The sequence below is a fragment of the Zonotrichia albicollis genome, chromosome 17 (genome assembly GCF_047830755.1).
Source record: "Zonotrichia albicollis isolate bZonAlb1 chromosome 17, bZonAlb1.hap1, whole genome shotgun sequence".
Taxonomy (NCBI): Eukaryota; Metazoa; Chordata; class Aves; order Passeriformes; family Passerellidae; genus Zonotrichia; species Zonotrichia albicollis.
This window is the reverse complement of record NC_133835.1, coordinates 7,854,384-7,863,466: the sequence shown is the minus strand read 5'-3', so window position 1 is coordinate 7,863,466 and position 9,083 is coordinate 7,854,384. Positions and strand designations below refer to the sequence as shown.

Genomic DNA, 9,083 nt, shown 5'->3' with positions numbered 1-9,083 from the left:
TGACCCGGCCATGGCCCATTGTGGCCACCAGGCTCCGGCTGGGGCCGTGACCGCGACCGGGCAGGCGGTGCTGTGCTGTGTCCTCTCCGGCATCGCTGCAGTGTGGGCACTGTGGTGGCAGTGCCATAAGTGACCGGGGCACCGAGGTGACCGGGACACCGAGGGGCGCTGGGGAGCCATCGTTCGCTGCCCAGCCACCGCAATGCCAAGGGAAGCGCAGGGAACGCCTCCGGAGCGGGCAGGGAACCTGGAAATTCCTTGGGGGTTACTGGGAACCGCTCTGGGGAACTGAAACGAAGGTGCAGCCACGGCACAGCGCTGTTGGCCCTTCCCCTTTCAGGACTGACGCGTTTCGGGGACACTCCGCCCCTCTTGGCGGCTCTGGGGGCTCTCCAGGGCTGCGGCCAGAGGGGCTCTCCCTGACCACAGCCGTGGGGGCCGTCCAGGGCGACAGCTCGGGGGCTCTTAAAGGCGAAATAAGAAAAACCCTCAAAAAACCTCTCTGAGCAGCTGTTGTAAAGAAGTGAAACCTGTAGCTCCTGCTGCGGGGGGGCTGCACAGGCGCTCCCCTCCCTTCTCCTTCCTGCGGACCCCGCCCGACCCCTGCCCCTGCTCCTGTCCCTGCCTGCGGCCGTGGCTCCGGGCGGGGGTTCCCGGGCGGGCACCGGGGGCTCGGGGGGGCCGGCGGGGAGCTGTCCCCGGCCGGGGCCGGCGGGGAAGCCCCGGCCAAGGCGGCCCAACGCCCCTTCCTGGGCGGGAACGGACCGAGGCATTCTTAGCGGGGCGGCGGCGGCGGCCGGGGCCAGCGCCATGAACCGGCTGGGGCTCTGGGGACTGCTCTGCGCGGTGCTGCTGGGCGTGAGTGGGGCCGGGACCGGGGCGAGGAGCGGGACAGAGGCACAGGAGGAGGGGATCCCTCCATCCCCGTGTCCCGCCGGGCTTTCCGGGAAGGGGCTTCGGACGCTCCGGCCCGTCCCCTGGGGGAGCCTCGGGGCTGGGCGGTGAGCGGGACCCGGCGGCGCTGCCGTGTCGGTCCGTCCGTCCGCTCTCCCGGGACACAGCCAGGGCGGAGGAGCTGCCTGGACTGCCTGGTATCCTTTCCAGCTCTTCTACCCACGCGCTTTCGCTTTCCCCTGATGGCGCGGGCCCGGCAGCGCTGCCCCTCCCTGCGCCGGCCCGGGGGTCCCCACGGGCAGGGACGGGCAGCGGCGAGCCCCGGGACCCCCAGTCGGGTGGGGCGCTGGAACCGGCTGCCAGCGCTGCTTTCACTTCTCGGTTGCCTGTGGGCGGCTGGGAGGGCCCCGCAGCCTCCTCCTGTCCCCGCACCGGGGCTGCTCGGGGTGCGCACGGGGCTGGGCTGTGCCCGGCCGTGCTGCGTTCTCGTCCGTGGCACCCTCGGGCCGGCCCTCTGTCCCTCGTTCTCTGCCAGAGCCCCCGTCCCGCTCCCCAGGATGCCAGGCAGATCCGCCGGGATCTGCCGGGCTACTAGGGATGGGCAGCAAGGGGCTGGCTCTGTCAGAGGAACGGTGCAAAAGAGCCCTCTTGCACCCTGTCTTGCCCGAGAGCTCATGCCCTGCCTCCTTCTACCCTTTCCTTTGTAGGTAGTCCCCTGGCAGGGGGAGCAAGGGCAGGCACTGGCAGTTTGCATGGGTGATGCGGTTTTCTGGGGCTTTCCTGTCCCTCGGGGACGGCGTGTCAGCCTTGGGAAGGGACCGGCAGTGCTCTGGGCGTGAAAGCTTGGGGATCGCTGCTCCCTCTGTGAGGGACTGCAGTACTGCTGGCGGGGGCACAGGGTGATGTGCAATCACCTTCTGGTAGGAAATGTGGGGAAATGTGGAGCAACTCTGCGGAATCACTGCCACCCCACTTCAAAGGCAGCACAGATGGCATCAGGCAGCGTGGGTGGCTGCTGTGGTCTGTGGTTAGTGGAGGTGTGGGAAGAGCAGTGTGAGGAGGCCCTCACCTCAGGGTGCAGGTCAGCACACGTGTCTGTGGAAGCGTGGTGATCCGGGAGCATTGGATATGAATTCACAGGTCTTGTTGTCTTGTTTCTTCCAGTGCTGGGAGCCTGCTGATGCCTTGACATGCTTTGATAAGCAGTATATATACAAGGGCAGATGCTGCAACCGGTGTCGGCCAGGTATGGAAACCCTTTCCTGGGAACCTCACAGCTGGGCAGTGCCAGGACCTGGGCACAGCAGGGCAAGCTTTGCTTGGTGTGATGGAGCCCTTCCACCTCACTGCCAGCAATGCTTACAGCTTCACCTCCCTGTGTCATCTCAGTGACAGAGCAGCTGGGACCTTGTGGGTGGTCTTGGAGACCCCTTGGACTTCATCAAATGTGCCCAGCTCTCTTGGCACTGTTTGTGCTCTTGCAGCTACAGGCAGCTTTGTGGGGAGAGTGCTGGCACTAGCAAATTGTGAGGGTGTTTGCCAGCTCCTGCTGTCACTGTCAGGTCATGTCCCAGTCCCTGCAGTGGCCCCACAGCCCTCCCTCCCCACCTGGCCCCTGCAGTGTTTGTGGTCATCAGGCGAGCTGACTCCTTTAGCCTTGGCTCCCATGCAGAATAGTGCAGCAGTCCTGGCATCCACAGCTGCCAGCCTTCCCCTGGAGAGAGGGAAAGCCCCCTTGTCCCTTCCTCACCAGCCTCTATTGCAGGGGAAAAACTGATGTCTGAGTGCCAGGAAACAGAAGACTCTGTTTGTGTCCCCTGTGAGAGCGGGCACTATCAGCCAAGCTGGACCAAGGAGAAGCACTGCGCTCCTCACGACATCTGTGAAAGCAGTAAGTGCTCCCTGTCACCACTGACCCCACCCTGGGGGGACTGGCTGCCCTGCTTGGTGTCTCACCTCGTCCATGTTCCCTCTGCCCAGATGCCGGCCTCATTGAGAAGATAAAAGGAAATGTAACACACAACACGGTGTGCCAGTGCCGGGCTGGCACGCACTGCTCTGACATCAGCTGCCAGACCTGCGTGGAGAACCAGCCTTGCCAGCTTGGCTCTGGCTTTGTGGCAGGTAAGTCTGACATGCTGTTCCCACTCAACAGGACTGATGCCCTGTCAGTGCTGACATCAGGGGATGGGGCCTCCCCCACTGTGGTGCCCCTGGCAGGGCTTTGGGAGAGCGGTGCCATTGCCACCGGGCATGCTGTACATCTGGACTCTGTAGTCCCTCAGGCCTTCACCCCCACAGCCCCTGCTGACCTTGCTGCCATCTCTGCCCCTCTCCAGCCAAGGCCATGGAGCGGATGTCTTCCCCCTGTGAACCCTGTGCAGAAGGCACCTTCTCCAACGTCTCCTCTAAAACCGAGCCGTGCCACCCCTGGACAAGGTATTGTCTGAGTGCAGACCATGTCCTTCCACCAGCCCCAGGGAGCACATCCTCTGCTGCCAGTTTCCTTGGTGGCCTTGGGGACTGGGCAGCCAGGCTGGTCTCTGAGGGACACAGCATCTGGCTGGTGTAGGGCCAGGAGAGAGGAACAGGGCTAGGAGCACAGTGTGGTACAGGGCAGCATTGGCTGAGGTCGAGGCAAACATTCAGGCACTTGTGTCTGTCCCTCACAGACTGCTTTTCCCTTCAGGGGTGTCCATGCTGTCATCCATGCTGGAAGTAAGGGGTCAGGATCTATGGGGATGCCCCATGCCCTGTTCAGGTTCTCCCTCCCAGTGCTCTCTGTGGCTGCAGTCATCAGACAAAGCATGAGCCCTCTCCATGGGGACTTTGGCTTTGAGCATGCCATGAACTGGCAGGTCATCCCTGTCTTTAGAAAGCTGCTTGAGGGTTAATTGCAGTTCCTGGTAGAAACATGAGCCTTATTTCCAAGCTGAATTAGTCTTGCTTCAGCTGCCAGCCATTGGATTTCACTTTGCTTTTATCTGTGCCCAGAAATTACTTCCCCACAGAGCCACTTGTAGCCTATCTTAGCTTTTCTGTCATAGCTACAGTGCTGAAGCCCTGGGGGCTTCCCTATCTGGGCAGGTTTGCTCCTTCCTCTGCCTTGTCCCTAAACTTGTTGCCATCCTCAGCAGTTTCAGCAACTCCAGGCCAAGTCCCAGGGTTGGTACCCTGCGGTGTAGCTGCTGTCCCCCTCACACTGTGTTGGTGGGAGTCCCCCTGCTTGCCCTGCTGGAGCTTGGCAGGCTCAGAGCAGGATGTGTTTTGGGGCAGCTCGAGTGCCTGCCCAGCCCCAGCTATTCCCTGAGCTCGGGTTACTGTGTGGTGACATGGTCTTGTTCTTCCTTGCAGTTGTGAGGAGAAGGGGCTGCTGGTGAAGGTGAAAGGGACGAACTCCTCGGATGTGATCTGCGGTGAGTGCCTGGTGCCCAGGGCCCATCCAGTGCCAGACAGAGAGCACCCAGGGCTCCTGCAGCACTCAGCAGAGAGCACCCAGGGCTCCTGCAGCACTCAGCAGAGCTGGGTCATGTGTGGTGGTTTTGGGGGAGGAAGGTCTGAGTGCGTGGCCAGTGTGATGCCTTCCTGCCTGTGTCTCCCTGAGGGATCCCTGTGGGGCTGGGGCATGACTCTGTGTCACACTGGGTGTCCCGTGGGTGTCTCACTGACCCTGTGTCCTCCTGCAGAGTCCAGCAGGCGCTCCTCCCTGTCAGTGCTGATCCCCATCACAGCTGCAGTTGTCACGTGCCTCGTGGGTGTCTGCATCTACTGCCTGGTGCACACAGGTGAGGGGCTAAAGCCTGTGAACTGCTGCCTTGGCCCAGGGGGGGACAACCTTGGCCCAAGGGGCCATAAAGGACTGAGGGGTTGAGCCAGGGAGGGCAGCAGCAGCTCTGCTGAGAGTGGGGAAACTCCTCTGGGGACATCACCAGGACAGGATTTGCTGAGTCCTGCTGTGTCTTTGGGAGCAGGTGTGTTGGCACTGCTGCAGCCTGAGCTGGGCTCTTGGAGCACCGGTGCTCCCCCAGCTTTTGGGGAACAGCACTGGTGCCCCATAACTCCATTCTGGCTTCTGCTGTGACCCCCAGCCTGCCCAGCCTGGCAGTGGCAGCAGGAACAACAGCAGCACCAGCCCTGGCTCTGCCCCTGGGAAGCTCCTTGCAGGGCACGAGCACCTCCTCCTGAACTTTGCCTTTTCTGTCCTTCTTTCCATCCAGATTCCAGGCGACGAGGGCCAAAGGAGGTGAGTCTGCCTAGAGCCCCCTGCATCAGTGGGTTGGGATCCCTCCTGGGCACAGCAGCAGAGCAGGGGCTGTGGCTTTGCAATGCAGGAGGGGTGGGGGCTGAACTAGGCTGCCTGGCTGGGGCAAGCTGAGGGTTCTGCTGGCGAGTGCTGAGCATTTGGGAGGAACCCATACTCTGGGCTGCATGGGAGTGTAGCAGGAAGGACGTGGGTGCAGTGGGGGAATGTAGCTGCCTGCCCCTGACCCCTGCCCCTGTGCAGATAGAGGCTGGGGAGCCCGGAGAGAGCCCACATCCCCAGCAGCCCACGGAGCAGGATGAGAATGTCTTGCCTGTGCAGGAGACCCTACTCAGGGGCCAGCCTGTGGCCCAGGAGGATGGCAAGGAGAGCCGCATCTCGGAGCAGGAGATGCTGTGAAGGCGCAGGGCACTGCCCCCGACAGGAGCACAGACTGGACAGCACCATCTCCTCTGTCCCCCCTCCAGCTGGGGAGGAAATCTGGCATCTGGCCTGGCTGCAAATGATGGGATGCTGCAATGGACCATGGCACGACCACCCCACGGGAATACCACTACAACTCCTGCTCTGGTCACCTGCACAGGGCTGCCCTGGTGGAGCAAGGCTTGGCTGCCCCTATGGGGGCATGGAACAGAGCCCCATCCTGCTTCCTGCCCAGGTGATGCAATAACCTGGGTGGCTGCTCACCTGCTGAGCCCTTGCATAGCCCAGTGCAGCCCCTGGCCACAGCACAGTGACCATGCTGACAGGAAGACCCCAGCACAGAGCCCCGTGTCCCTGAGTGCTGGAGAAGCCAGGGCTGTGAAAGGGGGCTGTGAGATCACCACGGCAGAGCTCAGTCCCCTGTCTGGGGTGCTGTGGAAGCGCTGCCCGTGCTGGAGCAATGCGCGGTGAGTGCTGCCATATGGACAGGGCACCGCGGCCCCTGCGTGCCCAGCGCTGCCGGGCTCCGTGGCACCAAGAAGGACCGGATCGGCGGGCCCACGGCTCTGCCCCGGGCCGGGGATCGCGGCGGCGGCGGGGCCGGAGCGCAGACAGCGGCGTGCGGCGGCCGGGAGATGGTGCTGCGGGACCGGCGCGGGCTGCGCGGGGCGGCACCGGCACCGCCCGTCCCGCGTACACCCCGGGCGGGCACGGGGGTCTCTGGTCTCGGGGGGCTCTGGCCTCGGGGGGCTCCGGGCACGGGGGTCTCTGGCCTCGGGGGGCTCTGGCATCGGGGGGCTCTGGCCTCGGGGCCCCTGCCGCGGCTCCCCCGCACACCCGCCCGTCCGTGCGGGACCGGCTCCATCACCTCCACCCAGTGCTGGCGACACCGTGTGATTAAAGGTCATTTTCTGCCCCTGTGCGTGAGCAGCCCTGAGCCCCTGTTGCCCACCGCGCCCCCGGGACCGGCGCTCCCGGCTCTGATGCTCCGGGAAGGATGCTTTGGGAATGGAGGGAGGGAAGGGCTGCCACCAGCTGTGCTGAGCCCCACCGTGCCCCCAGGCCCTCCCCAGCACACCTGGCTGGCCCCACTCCCCTGTGCCTGCCCTCCCTGACCCCACAGCAGGAACTGTCTCAGCACAGCCATGCCCAGCCCGTGCCCCACGGCAAGGGAGAACAGGGGATGTGGGCAGGGCTGTGCCCTTCTCCTCACTGCTCTGGCGGTAAAATGCACAAATGGGGTCCATAGCACTGCAGGGCAGCACTGTGGGGTGCTGTGGTGTAGCAGTGGAGTCACCCCGGGCCCCAAAGCCCACTGGTGTGGGGTTGCAGCAGCACTGAGCCCACTGCAGGCTTTGGGTGCTGGGAGCAGCCTCAGCCTGTGACCCACCACGATCTGAACACAGGCAGCACAGCACGAGAAAGGCCATAAATCCCTGAGCAGGAGCAGCTGGAGCATGGAGCAACTTTGCCAGTACAGGCAGTGGCACATTATTTAAGGCTCCTCTTAAAACCTAATGTTAGGTTTAATAAGGGAGATAAAAACATGGCAGCAGCTTTCCCTCCTCTCAGGGCTTGGCAATCCCAGCAGTGCTAGTGGGATGGTCTCAGGCTGGGCAGCATTCCCTTGGCACCAGCCCAGAGAACACCCAGTTCTGGGGACAGATGTGATCCCGCTCCTGCTGGAGGAGAAGGTGCTTTGTGGGCCACAGATGGTAAGTCTTTGGCCCCAAACGTGAAGCCTGTGGCCCCAGATGATTTCCAAAGGACTGTCTGCCCAGGTGGCAGGCTGAACAGTCTGGGGCCACCTCCCCAGCTCCCCCAAGGCTGCCCCTTCCCTGCTGGCATGCAGCATGCTCAGTGCCCACTCTTGCGTGTCACACATGTACCATCTCATTAGCACGTCTGTCCCCCAAAGTGAGCAGGGAGAGCGCGTGAGGCCTAATTGAATGTAACTAATTATTCACTCTGCAAATGCTCTGTTTAAATGGGATTGTGAGGGACAGAATTACTCATTCTGAAAAGGAGAGAGAAAAAGAGAAAGACAGAGATAAAACAAATAGAGGCGGATGCTGGAGCTGCAGCTCGCTCTCTCTCCCCAGAATACCAATTACCGGATGAAGTGATTGTATAAATCTTTACCGAGTGAACGGACTGTACTAGTCACTTACTCCTGTCCTCTTATTATGAGGAAGCAATGAAAAATCATCCCACTCTCCAGTCCAGTTAAGGGTTCCCAGCCCCTGTCTTGGGCAATATCTCAGCAGCTGGAGAGCTCGTCCTGGGGCTCTCTCGGGGTGGGGGTCCCTCTGAGACAGAGCTTAGCAAGGAGGAGCTCACAGCCGTCCTGCACCCCAGCCCTGGGGAGGAGCAGTGGCTGTGCATGCTCTGGGGAGGTGCAGGGCTTCTGTCCCAGCAGGAGCCAAACCATGCCATGCAGCACCCTTGGAGACATGGGCTGGCCAAGGGCCCCAGTGTCACACATGTCACACGTCACACAGGGACCCCTGGCTCAGTGGCACTCCAGGTCTTGACCCCTCAACTTCCTTGTTCTTCCCATCTGTGGGTCCAGCCCTGCCAGGCTCCTGGTCTCCTGCAGTGCTCACTGAAAAGGGAGAGCACAGTGCTCCCCAGCCTCTTCCCACGCTGCAGTCAATGTTTCTCACTCAGGGTGTCTCTGCTCCACTGGTTGCAGAATGCACTCATTGGCAGTGACCTCCATCACTCTTGCCTGCCACATCTTTTAATCCCAGACCCCTCCAAACACCCACATTTCTGTTCTCAGTAGTGGTGTGGGATGGCAGAGGAGGAGCTGGCCGTGCAGAGCTGGGCAAGCTGACAGAGCCCCCCTGCACCCTGCCATCAGTGGGGAGCACTCTCATTCTGGGGTCCTGCTGCATGAGCTGGTGAGGACCCAGCCAGCCCCATCCTCCCTGCAGGCAGCCCCAGATCCCCCTCACCACAAGGCACCCACGAGGGGCTGGTTAACAGGGACAAGGACCACCTGGTCTCCAGATCCTGCAGCCAGAAACAGAGGGACCCCTCAGAGAGTGCTATTCCAGAGGAGCCACAGGGATTGTGTGGTGGGTTCAGCTGGTGGGGAAGACAGGCTGGGCACTGTCAGTGATGAGAGGATAAAGCCTCCAGTCTGTCCTGCCTTGTCCTGGCTGGGGATTTGATTGTTGCCAGCAGCGAGTTTCCATGCACTGGAGATGTGCGTGTGTGGGTGTGAGGGAGAGATAACATCATCATCATCATAACAAATGCAGTTGTGCAGCTCCATTCTCTGCTCATTGGCTTTCTTCTCTTTATCTATAAATAATTGCGGGGACACAATAGACTTTTAAGTCTGCCAAAGAGTTTGTCTCCCTCCAGCAACCGTATTGCTACAGTGCTGCCACCTTATCTGCTTGTAGAAGGATGAGGGTGGGAAAAATATTTACTGTCAGGGATATTTGTCATCTGCAAATTACTCCGCCTACAGTTCACAGCAGGGATGGGGCTG

General features: G+C 61.6%; 1 protein-coding gene across 4 annotated transcripts; it reads left to right on the top strand.

The window, feature by feature from the left end:
* The first annotated feature begins 248 nt into the window (after window positions 1-248).
* Window positions 249-8,830, top strand: CD40 (CD40 molecule). 4 transcript variants are annotated; one of them, XM_074553691.1, is made up of 9 exons: window positions 249-299; window positions 2,059-2,140; window positions 2,660-2,785; window positions 2,875-3,018; window positions 3,234-3,333; window positions 4,249-4,310; window positions 4,581-4,679; window positions 5,112-5,137; window positions 5,399-8,830. In XM_074553691.1, the coding sequence occupies exons 3-9, from the start codon at window positions 2,671-2,673 to the stop codon at window positions 5,552-5,554; spliced, it is 702 nt and encodes a 233-aa protein (XP_074409792.1). In that variant the 5' UTR covers window positions 249-299; window positions 2,059-2,140; window positions 2,660-2,670; the 3' UTR covers window positions 5,555-8,830. The 4 variants fall into 4 exon arrangements, with proteins under 4 accessions (XP_074409792.1, XP_074409790.1, XP_074409788.1 ...); XM_074553689.1 differs by lacking the exon at window positions 249-299 and adding an exon at window positions 355-858 and having other exon boundaries at window positions 5,477-8,830; XM_074553687.1 differs by lacking the exon at window positions 249-299 and adding an exon at window positions 357-858 and having other exon boundaries at window positions 5,399-8,824.
* Window positions 8,831-9,083: the final 253 nt, after the last annotated feature.